This window comes from Prunus dulcis, chromosome 2 (assembly GCF_902201215.1).
Source record: "Prunus dulcis chromosome 2, ALMONDv2, whole genome shotgun sequence".
In the NCBI taxonomy this organism is placed as follows: Eukaryota; Viridiplantae; Streptophyta; class Magnoliopsida; order Rosales; family Rosaceae; genus Prunus; species Prunus dulcis.
The window spans coordinates 23,626,973-23,649,794 of NC_047651.1; the positions used below are offsets into that span (position 1 = coordinate 23,626,973).

Below are 22,822 nucleotides of genomic sequence, written 5' to 3' on the forward strand. Positions count from 1 at the left end.
AATCTTTGTTTCTTTACGAAGAATAAACAAATATATTTTTGCAATGAGGTAATACACTCAACAATCTCACTATAACAAATATTATTAGTTATTATCGTAAATATTGTATAGTGTATTGGAATTCATTCATCTTCTTTTTTCTATAGCGTTTTGGGAATTCAACTTTGAGATTTTTTTAATATTTGAAAGAAAAAATAATAATATTAAACTATACGTAAGTTAGTATAATTGAAAATCCTATATCCTTATATGATTCAATCCATCAATTTTATTTAACTAATTATTGCGACTAAATTGACCGCCACAATAGAAAGTATTATTGAATTAGGCAGTTCTAATAAGACCCATTTTTCATAAATGCATAGTAGGATCTACTCAGACTTTGTGGGTTGAAAGCTTAAACCTATGTGAGAAGAAAAATCACTAAATTGAGATTGAATTTTCAATTCAATCAATGACCTCCATCTTCAACCTGTTTTTTGGGTGTAAACTTTAATTTTAAAACATAAAAGATCCAAGAAAAAGTATGGAGTAAAATCTTTTCGGTTCTAGGTATAGTAATTACCAACACTTTCTCTTAATGGGAGAAGACTTAAATTTCTAATACAAAAATGTAATAATATTCAGCAAAACGTTTTTTTTTTTTTCTTTTTTTTCTTTTTTCCTCCCAATAAAAAGTTAAAAAAACGAATAAAAATAACCAATAACAAGCGTTGTCTGTCGGGGAAGGTGCCTATTGCTTTTGCTTTCCACTTCGCGCAAAAATTGACCCAGCATATTCTCTTCAACAGTCAAAATATAAAATCCGAAATTAAAGAAAATAAAATCTCTCTCTCTCTCTCTCTCTCTCTCTCTCTTTTCTGCGAAAAAAATCTCGACGCGGGTGAAAATTGCAGAAACCCCCAACCGACGCTAGCAGAGCGTCAGCGTCGTCTCAGCTCAAATCAGGTCCGTGATTCGCTCGATCTTTGCTTATTTCTCGTTTAATTAATACCAAACGCGGAAGATTCATGCTTGATTTCGCCTAATCAGCTTTGATTTTAAAGCTTTTGCGCATGTTTTCATGCCTTTGAATTATAGGGCTTCGCAATCTTATGTTTTGGCAGTTCATAATAGCAATTAGAAGAAAATATTGATCCTCTGATTGAGTTTATATTTTTTTTGGGTATGTATGCAACTCGATCGTTTAGGGGACTTCAATTTCGTCACATTTTGTTGCCGATTCTGGTTTCGATTTCCACGAATGTAATTAATTAATTAATTTTGAAAGTGTTATTAATTTTCTAGTTTTTAAAAGCTAATTTTTTGTTTAATTAAATCTCATAGTTACACATTTTTTAGCATCCTAACAGCACGTTATAGTTATTATTGTGGTCTCAATGTTATTAATTGTCCATTCAAGAAAATGAACATTATTGTAGCTTTGCTCGGCAGGTTATCTGGTAAGCTTGGAATTTACCATGGTATGTTGACGTTAATGCTTGGTGGTGTGTGAAGCTAACTCAATGGCAATCTATGGTCAAAGTCAGCAAGGGATCATGCTGATTCGGTGGTGATGAAAATTTTGGAGTTGGTTATTAGTAAAGATGTTGAATTTGTCACACATGGGTTTGCGGTATATAGCCATCTCTGCAGTATGTACGGCGATAAGCTTTGCGGGTCTCCAATTGTGGACAGAAACTTCTTTAGTTAAACTAAAATCAGATGGACTAATTGGAGATAATTTGATTCCTGCGGCCAATTTTGGACATGTAGTTGATCTGCTTTTGGGTTCTTACGCCACTGTTGGACTGCTGGCAAATTTTGTACTCAATGCATTTGTTTTACTCGTTCTATTTCTCAAGGTGATTTTCTACCTCGTTTTGAAACTTCTGTTGTTACACAATTGTTAGTTTGATGGATGCATGAACTGAGGTGATGAGCATTGAAAATTTTGTGCAGTGGGTTTATTAGTTTATTGGTCCTAGTGCAAAGCTCTTTGTATGTGAGGTACTGTTTTTGGTACAAGTTCTAGTGTTTGCCCATGTTATTGCATTTACTTTCTTTTCTTGTGTCACTTTGATGAAGGTAATGATAAGAAACAAGTTTTCTACATGGTGTCTTCTAGTGGTGGTCAGTTTGATTTAAGACACCAGATGCAATTAGGGTTGAAATGCAATATCCATGGTTACTATTCAAACAAGCAAAAAGAATGTTGGAGCTACTAAACTACTCCATTTCCTCTGTTTGCCTTGGATGAAACTGAAATTTATATCCGCAAGGTTGGTTAGCTTATTCTGATTTCTGTTTCTGATTTGCAGACTATATTCTTTGTGGAGTTGTATCCTTCTGAAACTCGCAAATTGGTCGAACGCCTTATCAATTATGTTATTTACAAGGTAAGTGCTTTAACTTGTGGTCAGTTACTTATAAATGGGAGAAGGAAACATGATTCCTTCTTATGAGGAGAGAATCACTGTTTCAACTTGATAAATTTTCGGTTTTAATTGTTTTATAATTATGTTCAATAACTCCTCCTTTATCCAATATGTATTGTTCAATAATATCTTTGTGCACATCCATAAATATCAAACAGGGCACGTTTCTACCACTGGTTATTCCTCCTACGATATATCATGCAGGCCTGTGGTCAGTCTGGTTGATTGTTCTTTGTTCTCTAAAGGTATATGACATGATACTTATGAAGAACATGGTGTTTATGGATTCAGTATATAACTGCACAACTTACTTCTAACCTATCTTTTGCGTGTTGTACTTGTATAGATGTTTCAAGCTTTGGCTAGAGATCGACTTGAACGATTGAATGCATCTCCTTCTGCCACACCATTGTCATATTTTCGTGTGTATTCAGTGTTATTGTTGGTTCTCACTGTTGATGTTTTCTGGTATTGTTTTACCCCCTTTGTTGTTGCATAAGTCTGTATTACTTAGAATGCCTCATATTATCTTGTTCGGTGCTTGCAGGATAAGGCTGTGTCTGGTGATATATAAAACTCTGGGTTTATCCATGTTTCTCTTGCTATTATTTGAGCCTTTCAGCATTGCATTTGAAACACTGCAGGTAATGTCATGGCAACTTTGTTGATGAATAGATTTTATAACTTCATCATGCTTTCTATGAAATTTTAGAACTCTAGTTGAGAGGGTTGGTTGACTTGTCACAATGTTTTTGTAGGCTATTTTGGTGCATGGATTTCAATTACTTGATATATGGATTCATCATTCAGCATGGAACAGTGAAAATTGCGAGAGGTCCAAATTATTTGATACATCAGCTGCCGGTAGTTCTCCAAATTTACATTTCTTTTCTCACATTGCAAATGGGATTTTTGGGTGTTCTTATGTTATGTAGTACAGTGTTCTTTCCCCTCCTATTAATGGGGTAAAAGATTACTTGACCTGTAGGATGTAAATCAGGGTTATATGTGTTTAATAAAATAGTAACTGTTTTCATGTCGCTGTCTGAATGCAGGTTTATTGTTGGAATGGAAAGGCAGTCTTACTCGGAATTTGGGCTTTGTCCTAGACATGGCAACATTGTTAATGGCACTTGGTCACTATGTGCATATTTGGTGGCTTCATGGCATGGCATTCCATCTTGTGGATGCAATCCTTTTTCTAAACATACGTGTAAATATTTGTGTAAATATTTCATTCTACTTTCTATTTGAACATTTATTTTCTTTTGTACTTGATGCCCCAATATCATCTTCTTCCTAATTATGTATTCATTATTGGGCAGGCCTTGCTAAGTGCAATTGTAAAACGTATAAAAGGGTTCGTCAAACTAAGAAAAGCCTTAGGCGCTCTTCATGCAGCACTTCCAGATGCAACGTCTGAAGAACTACGAACATATGATGATGAATGTGCAATTTGTAGGGTATGCTTGGTTTTCTTCTCTAATTATTTACCATTCAGTTTTCTCTTGGTTCCCTAACTTACTCGGAAAATATCAGGAACCTATGGCTAAGGCTAAAAAACTACACTGTAGCCACCTTTTTCATCTTGCGTGCTTGAGATCTTGGTATGGTTCATGTTATTTATTAAACCCTGGCTTTTCCTTTATTTTTATTTTAGAGCATGTGATGCCTTATAGAAAATAATGAAAATTATTAATAATTGCAGGTTGGACCAAGGTTTGAATGAGATATATTCATGTCCAACTTGTCGCAAGCCACTTTTTGTAGGCAGAACTGAAAATGAAGTACATCCCCGCAATGAAGAAACTTCAAGTGATGAGCAGCTTGCTCGTCAAATAAGTTCAGGACTTGATCGACAAAATAGTTCTGGACATACAATACCTACTGGCGCATTCCCCAATCAGGCTCAGAATCTTACAGAAGGTGGTCCATGGAGGTATGCTTCCTTACCTAGGATTACTGTAGTTTATGCTTAAAGAAAACTTCTGTCAACTTGTTACTGAGGCTAGAGATGGTGCTATAAATTATAATTTGTTGAAAGACTAAAACCCCGATTTGGGGTCCAACAGCCACCAACTGTACAATCAGACCAGCTATCATCTACATATTCAAGTTAGATTGGAAAACTTTTATTCAGGTTTGCATGCTGTTCTAAATTTCATTTGGTGGCTGGATTCCAGCACATACAGAAAAAGGTACAATACTCTGGTTGGTTGCATAAACTTTCTTGAAAGTTTATGTATAACGACCAGAGCACTCCTCCTAGCTTCTCCCTTAAACTATTTGATTGGGAGTGATAGAAAGCAACCAATTTTTTCTGTTGCTGTTGTTCTTGAATCTGCTAGGTGCTGTACAAGAAAAGAAATATATGAGAGAATAAATACACTTGTAAATTGGTTGTCATTTTCAGAAAGAAAAAAATTCAAATATTATAACATATCATGCTTTTCTTTATGCCGCATAGGGGTGCAGGACTGGATTCAAATTGGTTGCATAATTGGCCAAGTGAGGGAGTTGATGGGGCAGGTCCTTCTACTGCTATCGGATCTGTTGGACTGGGGAGAGTTCAGATGATGATGAGGCATCTTGCATCTGTCGGAGAAACTTATGCCCAGACGGCCCTTGAAGATGGTGCTTGGAGCCTATGGCCTATGAGTCCCTCTCAGGTTGCTGCAACTGGTCCATCTAATCCTCCTGCTGATGATGGAAGATACCATGGAGGAGCACGGAGCTTGCATATTAGAACTCCCACACGTACTGTGAATGACAACCTAGCAAACATACTTGCTATGGCTGAGACAGTGAGGGAAGTTCTGCCTCATATGCCGGATGACCTAATTTTCCAGGTACAGTTTGTTTTTTAACAACACAATTGTCTTTTTATTATTTTAATAGGAGTATATTGCCAAATGTCAACCTATAAACATTGCATTTGAAGCCTTGTTCTTCTCCTTTGGGTTTCTACTCTCATTTTATATTCTATAACGTATTGAATTTTGCAGGATTTGCAGCGAACAAATTCTGTTACGGTTACTGTGAATAATCTTCTCCAAATATGACAAGGCTTTGTATCTTCTTTTGTTGTAATGTGTTGAAAACTACTCAAGAAGTAGTTGAGGTTGTCTAAATACCCACAGATCTTTCTCTGTATCCCCCAGTGTACATAAAGGCAGCTCACCGAATCACTTTTACTGAGAGGAAGAAGGAAAGAGGCACAAGTATAGTTACTTTTTTTTGTAATTCCCTGTGAAAAATAAATTTTCAATGTTGATGTATGGTTACAGATGGATAGGAGGTTATTTTCCTATGTGGTTTTGAATTCGCCATTCAGTTGGTTCGGCCACACAAGTTTTAGTGCTTAGACAAAATCTCCTTTGTGCTCTCTTTCGTTAATCAATTGTGTATTTGTTTTCTTCATCAACAAGTGTGGTGGTGTTTTACAGCCTTAGTAGTATAAAGTTGCTCTGTTGTGTGAAGATTATGAAGTAGAACGACAGGAGGTAAAAGTAGTCAAACGGCGAAACGCCGGCTAAACGACATCGGCGCTGCGTCGCCCAAGAATGTTGGGTTTGTAGAGGGCAGGAGGTGGGTTGTTTCGTCAAAGCACAAACGCCGAGGGCTGGTTTGTCTAAGCTGCAATACTTCTGCAAAAAGTCAACGTCAATAAGCCATGGTTTGCGCGTGTCAAGCTCTGATTAAACCAACCTAACCCATTTTTTATTTTCTTCTGATTTGACTTTTCTATCTATTAATATTAGTGCCAATTTTGAATAATGTACAGTAGTCAGTGATGGCTTTATGTGCAATCGACTTTGGCTAACACCATATTAGTTTTGGTTAAAATCTATTAATTAAGAAAGAAAGAAAAAATCTATCCAAAGCAAATTTGTCCGGTTCGATTTTTAAATTATTTGACTTTTTTCTTACTCAAAATGAAATCGAATTAGTCATTACGGTTTTGAAACGGCATGTTTAGTTGGTTCGGTCAGATTAATACACACCCTAATCTTGATTCCCAACTAATTAATCTATATTCTAACTTTGTCCTTTTGTGGTCTCACTCTCACCTGAATTCTTTGATATGGTTTCCAATGACACTACATGTCATTGTCAATGGGGTTGTTAATGCGGTCTATGTTGTTATTGACAATTGCAGCCATTTTTAGTGTGGGGAGGGCCTCCCATTCTATGTGGTTCTTCCCCACTTTACCATAAAAATAATTTAAATGTCCCTATGCCCCTGTTTTTTTACTCAAAACAGTGTCTTCTGTCTGTTACCAGCTCTTGTCCTTTGGCAACCACGAGAAGTTGGTGAATTTCCATATGTGCAGGTAATTAAATAACACATTCAACTTCCATGAAGTTACTGTTTTGATGATTTAAATTTAACTAACCCTTTGTTTTTGTGCAGAGTAAGGTGGGCAAGAGAAGAGCAAATGCATGCAAGTTGCAACAGACACGGAGCGACAAGCATGAGAAATCTGACGGAAAGAATTGAGGAGGTTTTCGATACAAACAAATCAACAGCTTCTCTCTCTAACTTCGTCATTCTACTTCCTACTCCTACATCTCCTCCATGTGTATTTTCTTTTGTGCCTTTTGGTCTTTTCTATATTATAAACCCTACCGACAATGATGCTTCGAAGTTCGAATTTACAACGACATAACTCCAAAACTTGTTGTGTTATATATTTTACTGATCACATACTTTTACTCTGAGATTTTGAGATTGTTCATTTCAGATCAGAGCACATTGCTGTCTAAAAGATTGTGCTGCTTAGTTGGGACCATAAAAACTTTTCCTTGACCGGAAAGCAACGTCTTAATTCGATGCGAATTGGGGTGAAGCATGAGGAGCAAAAGATAGATATTGGGATAGGTGTTATATTTGTGTACAATAATGTTCTATAAATCATATAAAAATGCAACAAATTACTATATTTATTTGATTAATGATATGGTTACAGTGCAAATTTTAAGTGCAGAACATAGGAATTGACTAATAGTAATATCCCAGCTGCAACAAACCTAATTTCTCTGTTGGACACGAAGTACTATGTCGTACTGTTGATTGATTCATGAGAAGTTGGAAACACAAAGACTTTACAAATCATGTTCCGCAACTGAAGGAAGCATGCATGCGTCCTGTTTGATTATTTGTTTTATTTCTGTGTATGGTCATAATCCTGATTAAATTAATTCACTTTTGCTTAAACCGATTAATAAGTTGAGGCTTAATTTTCTCATATGTGTCCGGCCCCAACAAACATATATATGTTTCTCTCTCAAAGCTTTTAAGTATCCAGCTACTCTGTGGGTGGTCTCTGTTTTGGTGGCCCCTGTTTTAATTTCTTTTAGTGGACAAGCTAAGTGATGCAAGCCTCTAAGACCTTCGTTTTTCTTTCTGCATAAGTCTCTTCATTCACTATCAGCAACATCTTCTCTTGGCAACCCTTGCTTGCTAGCTCCATATATATATTTTTTTAAATCAAAGCTTGAAACAGACTAGTTTGTTTCTAGCTGCTCCTTCTCAATCTTGAAATTTAGAGTAATTTCAATCTCATAATCATCATCATGTCTTCTCTTTTCTTGATCGTTCTTCTGTGTCTGTCCATGCATGCATGTGAGGCTCGCTATTTTGGGCTTGGCCATAAGGGTTTTGGTGCGTCACTCCAGCAGTCTGGCAAGGTTTGTTATTTTATGTTTCAGGGTTTTCAAATTCACAACTTTCCCCTAGTTTCATCCGACTATTAGTTTCATGTATAAAATTAGTTCAAAAACTTATGCATGCTTTTTCAATGTTAAACTTCAGGGTGTGTTGCTGGTTGTGGAAAAGTTTAGGCTTGGAATGGATTCAACTGGAGGATCAGTTAAGAAGGAAGATGGTGCAGCTGAAAAGGGTCATGGTGCAATCATTCAAGACTCAATGACTCGAGCTACAAAGGGACTGAAGTTCACAAGCAGAGCACAAAAATCAGGTGTTCCTCCAGTTAATAAGCCTCCTGTTTCAGTTTCTTGGCCTGTGCCGCGCAAGATTAATCGTGACAAGAATCACGGGGACAAAACTACTAGTCCTGGGATTTACTCAGATTATTCAAGACCAAGAACACGTCCTCCATCCCATAACTGAACTTGATTCATTATTTTTCTGGTCTATCTTTTTTCCTTCTCTTTAAAAATATGAGCCAGAGTTATGTCTCACGGCTTTTGTGAGTATATGCAGAAACCAAGAGCTTAAAATAGGCTTGGAATCTGATGTATCTCTCAGGACTCTCTGCGTATCTAAAAGTGCTACAACTTAACATATACTTGTTTGTTCCATGCTGATATCTCCAGTTTTGTGCACCTAGATGTTAATTTATCAATGTATTTATTGACGATCGAAAGATCTTCTTATGGTTGTGATTTGATTGAATAGGGATGGAAAAGGCCGGAGGTGATCAGATTGTAGAGTCTTCTGGTCATCACATGGGTTTGCTTAAAGCAACAAGTACTACTACCACTAACAAGGTAAATCATTATGCAAGGCTTTTTGGAGTGATGTTACTTTAATTGGTTTGGACTAGCTTAGCTAGATGTGGTAGCAAGCACAGAGATTATGGGACCTTGGACTAGCTTAGCTAGATGTGGTAGCAAGCACAGAGATTATGGGACCTCCTCATCAGGAACTCTCTCTTTAATTATGTCTCTGGAGAGCGACAATAGGGTAATTTGTCTGTGTACACGTTGCAATTAAATAATTGCATGCCAGACCAGGGACTGGTCTATCACACACACACACACACACATATATATAAGTATATACATATATATGCATGAAATCCATGAGGGGAATTGGCTGGTGCTGGATTTGGATGCCTGATGAGATCATATACCTCAAAAGCACAGATCTTACCAGGCATCATAGAAGTTAGTCATGAACACTTAAAATTAGAAAGAAAGAGAAGAAAAAAAAAGGACATGTTAACATGTTTGGTATGCATATGTTTATGTTGTATGTAGGAAGAAGCAAGGAGGAGGAGATCGGTGCTGCTATCTGTTAATAAAGAAGCCGTAGATTCCAAGAGTAATGACAAAGTAGAAAACAATGTGGTGTTTACAGATTATAACCCACCACATCAGACACCGCCCATTCACAACAAAAGAACTTAAAATTACATCTTCAGATCACATCATCATTTGGTCTTCAATTAGTTTGCTTCTCTTACTAAACTAGAAAGAAACATATATTATATATCTACTAGCTAGTAGCTAATTAATACTGTTGTTGTTGTTGTGGAACTCAGCGTCCTATGTTGATCTATCTAAGGCGCTTTCTGTTCTTAAGCCGTTCAATACAATCCCCAAAATTCCCATAAGGCGTATGAGAGTCGAAGCACATTGATCCCCTACAAAATCACATGCATTTTGCCACAATCTTCTCCACACATTCCATGATATGACTAATCCCCCATGAAAATCTGCATATACTTATTCTAATTACACCTTAATTAGCATACGACAACTCGAAAAACAAGTGTATTAGCAAACCTCTAACTATCTTACAATCCTAATCTATTTGAATAATCCATTAAAAAAAAAACACTTATATCAAATTAAATGCATAACTTCACAAGTTTAAACAATCAATTCTTTGAATTATTAAGTAACCTTGCATTGCAAGCACAACAAAAGAACCCAAAAACGTTATCGTTTTGAGTAATATCCAGGAGTACATGTACATATTGCATGTACTATTCAATAAACACAGAGAAAAAGAAAAAGGAAAGTTAAGTAGGAATAAGAAAATTTCCATATTGGTGATCTCCTCCTCCACATGGAAAGAGGAAACCTGCAGAAGACAACATCACCAGTCCCATGGAAACCATCCCCAGCATCCACCCTGTCACCATTGCCCCGCACGTCATCCCAACCCCACTACTCCCTCTCTTCCTCTCTACTTCTTCTTCTGATATTCTATTTGATGATGATCTCTTCATCACCTCTACCACATCATCTCTTTCCTCATCTTCAGTCACCTTTTCCTTCATCTCCTCCTCACCTTCATCGTGTTCAAAAACAGAATTATTAAACACCACCATCGGCATTTCCTTGTTATTTTCTTCAACTTCAGAGCCTCCTTCTGCCGCCTCTTCGTTACGCTTCGACGGCGAGCCAATCAGGCTATCATCAGTCGATGTCTTGCAGTCGTCGTCGTCGAGGCAGGATTCGGTGCAAGAACATGTCGAACGGCCGTCATCACCATCACCATTACCATCATGATCCACATGATATTGATCAAGTTCCGCGGAGGTCAACGTGAAACTGTTCCAGTCATGGAAGATTTTCTCGAGTTCCCCGAGCCTCCAAGCCATGTGCTTCAAGTGGTGGGGCTTCGATGGATGGGACGCCATCTCAGCGCACAGCAGAGTCTTCACGAAGGCGAGCCTTTGCTCCATGTCATAACACTGAAGTTGGTGGCGGCATGGGGTCGTCGAAGGATCTTCTGGCGGAAGAGAGAGGACATGGTTGAGTTGGGCTTCCACTTCGTTCAGTTTCTTCTGCAAAATTAAGGATCTCTTCGGCATCGTTCGTGTGTCTGACTGAGTGAGAAAGATTATGGGAAGAGGGTAGCGGTTACTTTGAAGCGTTTTGATAGGCCTCTACTTTTATATTAGTGGGAAGTGGCGGTTGATGATTGGGTAGTGGGCCTATTATTCCTATTCCCACCAAGGACACGTCGGTGTTTTTTTTTTTTTTTCCTTAAAATGACAATTACACCCTTTCCTAATTTTATCAGAAAGGGCTTATGCATGCATGCTTCCTTACCTGGAATTATTAGGGGATTATTACTCGATTTCGTACCCTTTCCTTTCCTCCCATGCTGCTGACTTACTCGATTAGTCGATTCTTCGATTCGTTGCTTCTCCCGTTCCAAGTAAATAAACATGTCATTAACATGACATCTAATACTTTCCAATTTCTTTGAAATTGTTGTGCCTATTCAAACACGAGGTAGCACACTATTACTAGGTAAATTTCAATAAAGACAAATTGTACAACTAAATGAAATTGCACAATGGTTGGGTAACTCGAACACAGACCATTTAAATATAACTCTTAACCACTTGAGCTACACTCTTCTCCGCATCGTCGGGTGTCGTTTAAATTGTTGAAACAAAGGTTAAGTTTCGGTCTACTTCTAATTTAATTTGTGCTGGAAATCGGGTTTCCACAGTGCAAGTAGATAAGGCCCAGCGAGCCCAGAGTTAGACCGAGTCCAGTGGACTAGGACTAACATAGCATAACATGTTCGGCGCCGAAAGCCTCACGTGGGGTCAGAAAAATCACAGACTCCACATGCCCACCACACCACCATTATTCGATTTCGCACACTATTGCGATTGTCCAGTCAGAGATTCTCATGTCGCTGTAAATTCGACATCCCCTTGGGGCCATTTCCGTCCATGCACCCACCTTAATTACGCGGCGAATCTCATCTTCGACGCCGATCCGAGTCATCAACCTACACCAGCTCCTTTCCTAGGTCGAATTTCCAATTCTACCCTTGACATTATCCTCATCCTTTTTGACGCTCCTCGTACCTTTCACAAATTTGTCGCCTTTTTCTTTCGTAACTCGTTTTAACCTCAGCTTTCAACATCTTCAGTAATCCCATCGATATCACATCACAGAGAAGAAGGCCTTACCCGCGTAACCAATCATTTTAACTCGTTCAGTTTGACTCACAGAGTTATCACCGTGTTCGCTCAGCTGCGCCATGAGCTGGCTCAGGAGGATCGAGCTCGTCGAGCCCTACTACAGCCCTCCCCTTCTTCTCCGAGAAACAACCTCCATTTTCGCTCCCAAAGCTCTACCTTTCCCTTCATTTTTCGAAGATGTTGAGGAGGATTACGAGCTCGGCTACGCTCTGGACTTCTTCAGTCCTCCCAGCCCCATCAAAACGCCGTCGCTTCTGTCGTACAAGCTGATTCAGCGAGTTGAGAGGCTCGGAAGTGAGATCTTGTTGCAGAGCCTGAGCGACCGAGTCAGTGAGCTGGAGTCGCAGTTTGATCGGCTGGCCAAGGTCAAATCGGGTGGGGATCGGAAATACACGTGGACGGCGGAGATCAAGGGCCCCGAGAAGCACGGCCTTGAACGGAAGTACAGATGGACGACGGAGATCAAAGAGGGAAAGCATAAGAAAAAGGCGGAGAAGAAAGAGGCGACTGACAAGAAGTACAGATGGACGGCTGAGATTGAAGGGAAGGGAGAGATCTCGCGCAAGTACACGTTCACAGCATCGAATGGTGATGATGCAAGTGACAGCAGCGAAACGAAGGAGAAGGAGGAGAAGAAAAAGAAGGAAGGGAGGGACACGCGTCTGGTGGAGATTGAAGAGCTTGTTGATCATGGGGCTGTCGTTCTAAGACAGGTAATGTGAGGTTACATTTTAAGCCCTGCATTAGTTATTGAGCTGAATCTCATATGACTTAAAATTGTTAGACTGTAGTGAGTTTAGCCAAAAATGAATGTTGGTTTCATAGGATTTGATTCTTTCTTACTTATGTTAAAAAAAACAAAACAAAATGTAGTTATAAATCTGATTAGTTTATGTTGGGTCAGTGTGAACATTTCACTTTAGTAATATAAATTTTTGATGATGGAGGTAGGCTTTTGCAAAGAGAGCTGGAGCTACTGGAAGGGCTAAGGGTAAGAGGAAGGAGCTGTCTCCTCAAGATGCAGCAATGATGATACAGATGACTTTCAGAGCTTATCTGATCCGCAGATCGCAGGCTCTCCGGGCCCTTAGAGATCTGGCAGTTGCCAAGTCCAAGTTGAAGGAGATCAGAGCATTGTTCAATAACTTCTCCTACCGCCGCCGTGTAGCTCATGACGCAGCAGAGCGTCAGAGGTTCACTGAAAGAATCATTGTTCTGCTCCTCACTGTTGATGCCATTGAGGTAACTTGAGTGATATCTGTCATTGGCATGTATAAAAATGTGAATCTCAAACTCATGGTTTTCACTAAATCCTAAAAACTTTAATTGGAGAGGACAATGTTGCTGTTTTAAACAATATATGTTGTTGTAGGATTCTCATAACTTGAATGTGCAGTTGCTAGGCAATGTGGATGTGTGTTCTGTTCAGACAAAATTCTCATAATTTTACATAATAAGATTAATCTAATTCCTTACTGAAATTAATGAACACGACATCATCTCTGGTTACGATACTTGTTTGATGATTATTAGTACCACTTCTGTTAGAACCTTGTTGAATAATTGACGTCGTCTTTTTATGATTTTTTTGTTTCTTCAGCATGTATTGAACTTTTATTTGGTCAAAAGATGTGTGAGAATCAAGGAAGACATTACCTAACATAAAACTGATTTTGCAATATGTTCTTGACAAAATGTCAATTTTTTACTCCAATATTAGATGATCGAAGTGTTATCAACCAACCCTTGATCTTTCTATTGTTGGCAACAATGTCTCATACATGCACACTTGCGCACAATTTGGTATTTCTAATTATGAACACTTGTTTGGTTCCTTGTTTCACTTTGTTTTACCCCATGTAAAAGCAATGATTAAGTTACTGAATGTAATGGGGTTTTGCCAATTTGCGTTGGATATATTAGGGCGCTGATGTAATGGTGCGAGCTGCAAAGAGGTCGATGGTGGATGAGCTGGAAGCAATGCTCGACGTGGTTGATCCCCAGCCTGCTGGAAAATCACTCTCCATGAGGAGGAGGACCTTTGATATGCCAGATGGGGTCATTCAGAGGGAAATTGCTGAAGGTGTGGCGCAGGTTGTCCAAATGCTGGAGCGTGAAGAGAACAGTTCTAATACCTTCGAGGCATGCTTGTAAGTGCACGGGAAGGTGACCGATGACCTCCATTCGGAGGTGTCTCTTGTTGTAGCTGTTACTAGAGAGATGTAGCCTAGCTGAGGAATTTAAAACTAGATGTTGTTCTCCTACTAGCAAGATGTACCCTTGGTTTCCCTCGTTGTGCTTAAGACTTGTATGATCTTTGAAGTGCTGCGTTTATATATTTGGTTTTCTAAATCTAGCAAATCCTTTGTTGTGAACTACCTTGAATAACATGCGTGGCAGAGCCTTAGCATCCATGTCTCAAGTGGTTCATTTGCTCCACTTGTATTTGAGCAGATGCAAGAAAGTTAGGTAACGTGTAAATCTGTGTTGGGCTTCTCTTAGGAGGCCCATCCAAATGATTGCATTTTTTGCTTAATTTACTTATCCCCTTAAGGGATGATCATAATAGCTGTTCAAGCCCAATAGCATTTAAATTTGGGTCATGGTTGAACCCAAATACTTTAAATTTGGACCCTCTCCTCTCTGGTCAACTAGGGAGCCAGGCTCTTGGTCTTAGTTGGGTGGGGGACCTCTGGCCCCGACCTGATTTTATTTGTCTTGTGTATTTATTATTTTTTCGGTATGGAATTAAACTTGGGTTTGAATTCTGTAGTGAGAAAAACGCGCAATCCACTGTTCTTGGTCCCGGTGCCTCTAGCTTTGACCCAACACAGAAACTTTCAAATAATAATAAAACCTTGGAATTAATACTGGAGCCCATCTTGGCATTTTGACCCAAAAATCAATTTTATAGTGCCAAAATATGCAACCAAAATAAATTACTTGCAATTCAGTCAAAAAGCCCATACTTGGATTATACTTCAAAATTATGCATTCAGCCAATCAGGGGAAATGAATGTCGACTGATTATTTTTCTAAATAAATCTGTATTTTTGTGCAGTAAAAATAAAAGTAGTAGGTCACAAGTGGTGTCATTGACTCATTGCCCAACGGAAGTGATCATCTTTTAATATTCCTGCACGTAGAACACATAAACAACTAGGCTTAGTCAACACAAAACGCTATTACTTGGGAATTAAGAAAACTTTGTGCCTTATAATTAATTATATTAAGTTAACCAATAAAAAAACTATAAACATATACAGTTAAGATGGTAGTTGAGGTTGAGGAGGCTGCAACTTTTTCTACAAACGGAACTTTTCATCGACCTTTCGTGTTATGCAATGCGCAATCGCACCGAACACTCTTCAGTCATTTGACCACACAGCACCAGAGAAAAAGCCTGGAAGATTCTATAATTCAATTAGGTCACGCCATTATGTTATATATTTAATGTGACTTTTATTGGACTTTATGGCTTTTTATAAGTTTCCATTTTGTCAAAAGCCCATGAGCACACGTTTTCATTGTTTCAACCAATTTCCAGGAAAACTCACAATCTTTTAATCTATTATTCAATGGCATAAACTTGTGAAAACAGCAACACTCGGTTTGTACACAATAAAAGAAGCTACGAAATTGTTCTTCTTCATATAATAATTTGTTGGTTTTCTACTACAACAAAAAGTCGCCAAGTCTACTAGAACTCGATTTGTTTGTTTAAACTAATTCGAGTAGTTTCTTTTTAAAATTTATGTCGACCGATTCACTAAAAGAAAAAGAGAAAAAAATTTACACTCACATCCGAATCTTCTTCACTATATTATTAAGACCATATGTATCTTCAAGCATGAAATAACAATTCATGAGCATTAAAAACAAGATCCAATAAAAATTACATTGAATTTTTCTACTTATCATCATATTTCCTAGTTCTGAATCAAATTGATAAAATAACGTAATTTTCTATCACAAACACACAAAAATTAAATTAAATTAAATTAACTAAATTTAACAATGTCTTTTGTTTCTAGCTGCTGCTAGCAGACGTGCAAGCTTCATTGTAATAGTTTTAAAATAGCAAATTAAAGGGGAAAAAGGGCTAAAAATAGTAACATCTATAAAATCCCGAGCCTAACTATTTAAACCGCATCTCACGGCGTTGAAAATGAGATTCCGTCGTCGCTTGTACGAGACCACCAAGTACTAACTGCCACTTGGCCCCACCCTGCCCTTTTAATAAAATCAGTCATAAATTACCTACAGAGAAAATAGTTAGTCAAACCTCTGGAAGAGGCAACTTTAACTTATTTTTTTATATGATTATTTAATAAATGAAATTAAATTTCTAACAATCTTCCTCGTGGTTTCCATTTCCTGTTTTGGTTCTCTGCTGTCACTGTCTTTGACTAGTAAAACAAAGATGTGTCGCCAGCTCGGACGGGCCCCGCCCGATCCCACACGTGTGCCCAACCAAGTCATTCATAGTACGACATGTTGCTTCCATTCCGCGTGGACATTAGAAATGAGACTGGACGAGTGTGGTCTTGTATCTTGTGTTGTAAAACTATGAACTTAATGGTATTCTATTCGATAACTCAATTGATAAAAATTATTTTCCAACATGTATTAATCATAGTATTAATAAAATTTTGGTTTACTATTGGTGTCGTCGTTATCATGCCAATACAATACATTGATTGTATATAACGTATAATTCAATATTATCAATTAAGATTGATGTGATACATATAATGCAAGCGTTAGAGCCTATAATAAGGTTTTTTTTCAAATAAAAAAAATACGACTAGTATTTAAGTTAATTTATAAATTTATATTAATTCATTGGAATAATATGAAAAGTAAAAAGCAAGCATAACAAAACGTAACAAATGAAAAATCATGAAGACTATACATCTTATTTGAGTAAATTCATGGACGAGGTTTCGAAAATTTCTTTATAGTTAATTAGATATTATGAGAAGTAAATTGCACGGTTCATCAATTTGCTAATTGTGCTTTGAGTTTGAGCTTTCGATCAATCAAGTCTATTGAGGTGGATGAGAAGAGGTAAAACAAGTGCCCAAATCTTTGTTTGAAGCCAAAAAAATAGAGGCCAGAGTTTCTCTCTCAAGCACGTGCAGATACGCATCAAGCAATGTCGTTTTGCTATACATATCATCCACGTCTTTCTCGCTCATTGGGTCCACAGATGCCACGCAATTCAATCGTGTGGCCAATGAAAGACTTGTAGGCCCGCCATCTCCCTCTCAGCGCCACGTGGGACCAACCTCTTTTGGGTATTATTATTGTCAACAAGACAGACAGACCCACCGCCACCGACGACCACCAACTTGGCCCCTGAAAGCGACGACACGTTTCATACACCTCCAGCACTTAAGTGGCGGGCCCCGCTCTACAACGTGGCCACGTCAGCTCCGACTCGATCACAAGTGTCCTCACACGCTTTGCCACGAAACTCCCGCCGTACGTGTCCCCCTTTGATCCTCTGGCCCCCACTAACTCCCTCTTCTTTTTCAAGTATTTTATTTTTCCTTTTCAGTTACAAACCGAAGCTATTATTTTATTAAACCCCGCCACCAAAATCCACTCTCCGCACCCCTCAAGCCAAATCCCACGCGCGCCCTCCATAACCTCGTCTGCTACACGAGCGGAGCTGCGACGGCGTCTCGGGTCTTTTGGGGTTTTGCCGGGTTGGATTGTGGAGCAAGTTTCTCGTGGGTGACCCGAAACGCTATAAATACAAGACTCTAAATTTGAGGGCTTTCTTTCTTTTCTCTCTCTTTCTTGGCTCGCTCGTTGCCTTTCCATTGATTTCTGGTTCTATACGTTTTTGCCCTTTTTATTAGTTTCTTTTCTAATTGGGCGCTTGATTCCCGATTCTCCACCAAATTTTTTTCCTATTATTTTCGATTTTCTGCGCAGCTCGTTGCTTGCGGATTAAGGTGAATGTTTACAATCGTTGTTGTTCTTGTCATTTTCTTTTAAAGCGCCTACCTTTCTAAGTCATCTGTTTGGCCGCCGAGAATATAATACCTTTTCTTATTTTTTTCAAAGCTGAGGCTGTGTCATTTGTTTTAAGGGGCTGCCGGTGAAGAATGCTTCTTTCTTTCTTGCTTTCCCCTTTCGTTTTCCTCTGTTTTCTTGGCTGCCAAACAGAGCATTTTGGATTTTTCCATCAGCCTCACCAGTTGTTATTATTGGCTCCTGCTTAATTTGATAATTTGGTTTTGAAGGTTTCCGCATCCGCCCCGGCATTTCGAAGACTGCCTAGCATTTCGGATAGAAATTCCTCAAATTGGGTACGTCGTCGTTTCCTCATCTTATTCTTCTCCTTTATGTTGAGCTTTCTCACATAATGTTATTTGAAAATGAATTCAAAACTTTCAGCTCTTAAGAGCTTATTAGAAAGGAGGAACCTTTCAGCTCTTAAGAGCTTATTAGTTAATAAAGTTTTTATTTTTATCACTCATGAGAATTAGGTTCTCTTAATAATTCAGATTTACGAATATGAAACTAATATCCCAGTTCCCTGTGTTAGTTAATTAAGATGTTATTTCCTAGTTAAGTTTTTCTAACCGCCAAAACGGATTGTGTCAACATTGTCTCCCATTGAGTTGTTTTCTGTTGAGCTGATGTGATATCGTTCTTTGTTTTCGTCTTTTATTTTTTTACTCCAATTCCATTTTATTTTCTATTTTCTTTGCTTCTATGCAAATGATTGGTCAAATGCCGATTCATGTCGTAATCGCGTAAACTATTCTAAAGCGAGGGAAATTAAAAAAGAAAAGTCATAATCGTTGAAGTCATAATGTTTTCTTGGGCAATCTCTACCCTTGGGTTTGGTCTTGGTGGTATTTTCAAGAATGCCCAGAAACAGAAAGTAACCACACAACCTCTACCCTTGTATGCTTGAAAAGTATATAATCTTTTCCTATTGGTGGTCCATTTTTCTGTCTATTTCAAAGCTTAAAGATTCCATGTTTCATGTAGGCCCTTTTTTTTGTGGTTGTACATGATATGTTTCCCCCCCAACAATGTGGGACATGGGAGCTTCTTATAATATGCAGCTACTGATCACATATTTTTCTGTAACCAAATATCAGCTGTACCAAACACTTCTAGATATTCTGTGTCATATCCATCGCTGAAGAATCTGCAATATTTTTTTGTGTTCCTCTGTGTCTGCGTATAATAATGTAGGTGATTTATGCATTAACACAGTTGGTTCGTTCTACAATTTGATCAAGTTCAATCATACACTGATTGAAACCTCTGATCCATGTCATGCTGGACGTTTCTATGCTTTTTAATACAATAGCACTAGTACAAGTAGTTTGGAAAGCCTTCAAGTTCTAGTTTTTCCCCTTGAGCTAATTGCTGAGTTCCCTATTTGTCTGGTTCGATAGAGGAAACTGAGAAGAGAACTGAATCTGGATCCGATGGACCTGAAATCAAATCATGCTGCTCCTGTTCTCACTGATCCTACACCCTTGAGCAAGTCAAGACTTGGTGTACCTTCCAGCCTGTTACAATATTCACCTCCTGGAGCAGCTTTTTCTGCAGGTCTAATCCTAACAATCCCTAGGAGAAAGGCTGGATTACTTGATGATGTCCGCTCTAACTCTTGGCTTGATGCTATGAAATCTTCTTCGCCTCCTCACAGAAAGATAACAAAGGATGTTAACAACGAGCCTGTGGCAAATGAGGCTGATATTGCTTATCACACTTGGATGGTAATAATTTTTTTCTACCTGTGTGTTTCAACCCTGATTGGGTTTGACAAATTTCTAAGTTATTTATGCAGTACTCCACATCTTTCTGTCTAATCTTGCAGGTTAAGTATCCATCAGCACTTACATACTTTGAACAAATCACCAATTATGCCAAGGGCAAGAGAATAGCATTATTTCTGGATTATGATGGGACTCTTTCACCAATTGTAGATAACCCTGACTGTGCCTTTATGTCGGATGCTGTAAGAATATCTAAATAGTGTATATTTTTCGTCTAAAACTTAACCCTCTTTTTTTCTTCACTCTACTTGCTCATCAAAGATGTATTAATCTTTGCAGATGCGCGCAGCTGTAAGAAGGGTGGCAAAACATTTCCCAACAGCAATTATTAGTGGAAGAAGCCATGACAAGGTGATTTTTAGGTTGCGTCTTAAATGATGTCATGACATATTCTTTGGCAATCATCTGTTTGTTTATCTTTCAACCATCTTTAAGGGTGCTTTCTGAATTTGACCACTCCATGTCCTATGCCTTATTCTTTCAGGTATATGAGTTTGTAGGACTAAAAGAACTCTATTATGCGGGTAGTCATGGGATGGACATAATGGGCCCTGGTAGACAATCTACCTCTGATGACCACAGAAATGGTTTTAGGACTACTGACAAACCGGTAATTGACTACAAGCTCTATCTCTCTCTCATGCTCTCTCACACACGCACACACACAAAATATACATTTGGTTTGTGTTTTTTTATTTATTCTGTCCTTTTATCATTTTTGTTTGGTGAATGCAGGGTAAGGATGTTAATTTGTTCCAGCCTGCAGCTGAATTTTTACCTATGATTGGCGAGGTTAGTCAATTTCCTCTCTGCATTAGCGTGCATCCGTGCAATAACCTACAAGTTTCCTTTTCTTCTCTGTAGAAAATGACAAGATAGCGTTCTGGTTTTTATTCTTGACCAGGTTTATGAATCCCTTGTTGGAAGTACCAAAGACATTGAAGGGGCTAAAGTTGAGAATAATAAGTTCTGTGTCTCTGTACATTACCGCAATGTAGATGAGAAGGTAGTCTTTTTTAAGAGTAGTAACTTGATTAATTATGACTTTGAGGTTTTTCTTTTTTATATGAAAAATAAACTTAGCAGAGGGAGCCTTTTCTTTTGTTATTCATTTTATTTTCGTTATGTTTACTTATTTTTTACTTTCTCTTCAGAGTTGGCCTGCAGTTGCACAGTGTGTCCACGACATTCTTAAAGACTACCCACGTCTCCGTTTGACTCATGGGCGGAAGGTATTCTTTAAAGCCAAAATGCAAGCTGATCTATCTTAGTTTCGGCTTTTATATTAATCTGTTTATGCTATGGTAATTCTCATTCAATCTATTTTTGTTCTGTTTCTGTGTTTGTAGGTTTTAGAGGTACGACCTATGATAAACTGGGACAAAGGGAAGGCCGTCACATTTTTACTTGAATCTCTTGGTGAGTATTTCTTTTGGTATTTCATATCTCTTGCTCTTATTAAAGTATTACGCTGAGGAAATCATTGAATTCCATCTTATTCTGTGCTACAATGAAAATTTTTTTTTATCAGGGTTAAGCGATTGCGAAGATGTGCTCCCAATATATATTGGAGATGACCGCACGGATGAAGATGCGTTCAAGGTAAAATCTGGAAGTGTCATTAGGAGGTGTTTTGATGGACTTCTACCAAATCAATTGAACTAACTTAATGGGACTGTAACAGGTCTTGAGGGAAGGAAACAGAGGTTATGGCATTTTAGTCTCTGCTGTGCCCAAGGAAAGCAATGCATTTTACTCTCTCAGGGAACCCTCAGAGGTATAGCTCCCTTATGCACAGAATTTCTGAGTACCTTTGAAGTTAAAGTAACACACAGCCCCCAACTTTGATTAATTTGTGTAATTTATGTAGGTGATGGAGTTTCTCAAGTCACTGGTGATGTGGAGGAAGTCAAGTGCTCTATAAAATACTGCATAGATTTTACATAGAAGAGATAATCTTGACATGCTTATACGATGAAAGCAGCCTACTTATTTTAAGTTGTCTAGAAAGAAAAAAAGTATACCAACAAGAGGTTTGGGGAGCAGGCTTTGCTTGGAAGAAGACCTCGCTTTCGTCTGTGTGCTCATAGCTTCTTGCCTTTTTTGGTCGTGAAAAGCTTTGTGCCTCAATTGTAAATTCCTCTTGCCTTGATTCTTTTCTTCTTTCTTTCTGAAATGTATTAATTATTAATTCCTTCTTTTTCTTTTTATTTTTCTCCACTCCTCTTGGATTTTGGTTAAAGTATAATATATCCCTCATGGGGTCATTACTTGTTGGACTTGGTGTAAAATGGGTAATTTGATTCTATGATGAGGCCCAACCAGAAAGTTTCTTTTCTCCATAGAACTTATGTCAGGGATGGATGAAGGTGAAGAAGCACTTGTAATCAGAAGTATGAATTTGATGGGTAGTATTTTATTGTAAATGCGTAGGCCATTATTAGGCATGAAGATGTTTCTTTAACAACCATGATCAATCTCTAATTGCTGTTGCCCTTGAAACTTTTATGCTTTTTGCACCTAATTTTGTGGATAAATGAAACCGAATCTGTCGACGCACCCCTCAAAAACCTTTTACATGGTGAGAGGAATAGAGACAGGGGACATTGCAAACAGGTACAGGGATGGGAAAAGTCCCTCCCCTCATGCGCACTGTCACAACTCTTGGAACTACAAGGTAAAAATAAGTTGAGGATACTGCAGAGAATCCTAATAGCTGAGCCAGTGCCATATTCTTTTTGGACCTACCATTCCTTCCTTCCTCATGCAATTTTCAACACTTCCAGAAGTCAAACAAACACCGACTCTGAATGTTAGATAAAGGGTTTTGTGAGATTTGGAACAAAAGGGTTGGTTTAACACATGATCAAGATTCAATGATTGA

At 38.2% G+C, this 22,822-nt stretch overlaps 4 protein-coding genes across 6 annotated transcripts; all 4 read left to right on the forward strand.

The window, feature by feature from the left end:
• The first annotated feature begins 796 nt into the window (after positions 1-796).
• Positions 797-5,862, forward strand: LOC117619860 (E3 ubiquitin protein ligase RIN2-like). 3 transcript variants are annotated; one of them, XM_034349912.1, is made up of 13 exons: positions 797-948; positions 1,435-1,844; positions 2,301-2,378; positions 2,576-2,662; positions 2,764-2,885; positions 2,965-3,061; positions 3,176-3,281; positions 3,473-3,642; positions 3,743-3,880; positions 3,957-4,024; positions 4,126-4,356; positions 4,885-5,266; positions 5,423-5,862. In XM_034349912.1, the coding sequence occupies exons 2-13, from the start codon at positions 1,587-1,589 to the stop codon at positions 5,477-5,479; spliced, it is 1,794 nt and encodes a 597-aa protein (XP_034205803.1). In that variant the 5' UTR covers positions 797-948; positions 1,435-1,586; the 3' UTR covers positions 5,480-5,862. The 3 variants fall into 3 exon arrangements, with proteins under 3 accessions (XP_034205803.1, XP_034205801.1, XP_034205802.1); XM_034349910.1 differs by having other exon boundaries at positions 798-948; positions 1,422-1,844; XM_034349911.1 differs by having other exon boundaries at positions 801-948; positions 3,473-3,630.
• A 2,143-nt stretch (positions 5,863-8,005) lies between these two features.
• LOC117618430 lies at positions 8,006-8,550 on the forward strand. The gene is made up of 2 exons (XM_034347998.1): positions 8,006-8,108; positions 8,233-8,550. Exons 1-2 carry the CDS (start codon positions 8,034-8,036, stop codon positions 8,548-8,550), a joined length of 393 nt encoding a protein of 130 aa, XP_034203889.1. The 5' UTR covers positions 8,006-8,033.
• A 3,165-nt stretch (positions 8,551-11,715) lies between these two features.
• Positions 11,716-14,684, forward strand: LOC117617951 (BAG family molecular chaperone regulator 7). Its single transcript, XM_034347591.1, has 3 exons — positions 11,716-12,834; positions 13,073-13,363; positions 14,045-14,684. The coding sequence occupies exons 1-3, from the start codon at positions 12,181-12,183 to the stop codon at positions 14,273-14,275; spliced, it is 1,176 nt and encodes a 391-aa protein (XP_034203482.1). The 5' UTR covers positions 11,716-12,180; the 3' UTR covers positions 14,276-14,684.
• Positions 14,685-17,740: 3,056 nt separating this feature from the next.
• Positions 17,741-22,364, forward strand: LOC117620397 (trehalose-phosphate phosphatase A). Its single transcript, XM_034350583.1, has 13 exons — positions 17,741-18,087; positions 18,379-18,444; positions 19,552-19,878; positions 19,980-20,120; positions 20,218-20,289; positions 20,423-20,548; positions 20,674-20,730; positions 20,843-20,944; positions 21,093-21,170; positions 21,288-21,357; positions 21,470-21,540; positions 21,623-21,715; positions 21,809-22,364. Exons 3-13 carry the CDS (start codon positions 19,585-19,587, stop codon positions 21,860-21,862), a joined length of 1,158 nt encoding a protein of 385 aa, XP_034206474.1. The 5' UTR covers positions 17,741-18,087; positions 18,379-18,444; positions 19,552-19,584; the 3' UTR covers positions 21,863-22,364.
• The last annotated feature ends 458 nt before the right edge of the window (positions 22,365-22,822 follow it).

What these genes read in the sequence shown, in the direction of transcription:
- LOC117619860 (XM_034349912.1), top strand. Translation starts at nt 1,587, where the DNA reads ATGTTGAATTTGTCACACATGGGTTTGCGGTATATAGCCATCTCTGCA. An exon ending in TACTCGTTCTATTTCTCAAG is followed by an intron (nt 1,845 to 2,300) that starts GTGATTTTCTAC and finishes TCTGATTTGCAG; the next exon opens with ACTATATTCTTTGTGGAGTT. An exon ending in TCAATTATGTTATTTACAAG is followed by an intron (nt 2,379 to 2,575) that starts GTAAGTGCTTTA and finishes AATATCAAACAG; the next exon opens with GGCACGTTTCTACCACTGGT.
- LOC117617951 (XM_034347591.1), top strand. Translation starts at nt 12,181, where the DNA reads ATGAGCTGGCTCAGGAGGATCGAGCTCGTCGAGCCCTACTACAGCCCT. An exon ending in GGGCTGTCGTTCTAAGACAG is followed by an intron (nt 12,835 to 13,072) that starts GTAATGTGAGGT and finishes TGATGGAGGTAG; the next exon opens with GCTTTTGCAAAGAGAGCTGG. An exon ending in TCACTGTTGATGCCATTGAG is followed by an intron (nt 13,364 to 14,044) that starts GTAACTTGAGTG and finishes TGGATATATTAG; the next exon opens with GGCGCTGATGTAATGGTGCG.
- LOC117620397 (XM_034350583.1), top strand. Translation starts at nt 19,585, where the DNA reads ATGGACCTGAAATCAAATCATGCTGCTCCTGTTCTCACTGATCCTACA. An exon ending in TTGCTTATCACACTTGGATG is followed by an intron (nt 19,879 to 19,979) that starts GTAATAATTTTT and finishes CTAATCTTGCAG; the next exon opens with GTTAAGTATCCATCAGCACT. An exon ending in GTGGAAGAAGCCATGACAAG is followed by an intron (nt 20,290 to 20,422) that starts GTGATTTTTAGG and finishes TTATTCTTTCAG; the next exon opens with GTATATGAGTTTGTAGGACT.
- LOC117618430 (XM_034347998.1), top strand. Translation starts at nt 8,034, where the DNA reads ATGCATGCATGTGAGGCTCGCTATTTTGGGCTTGGCCATAAGGGTTTT. An exon ending in CACTCCAGCAGTCTGGCAAG is followed by an intron (nt 8,109 to 8,232) that starts GTTTGTTATTTT and finishes GTTAAACTTCAG; the next exon opens with GGTGTGTTGCTGGTTGTGGA.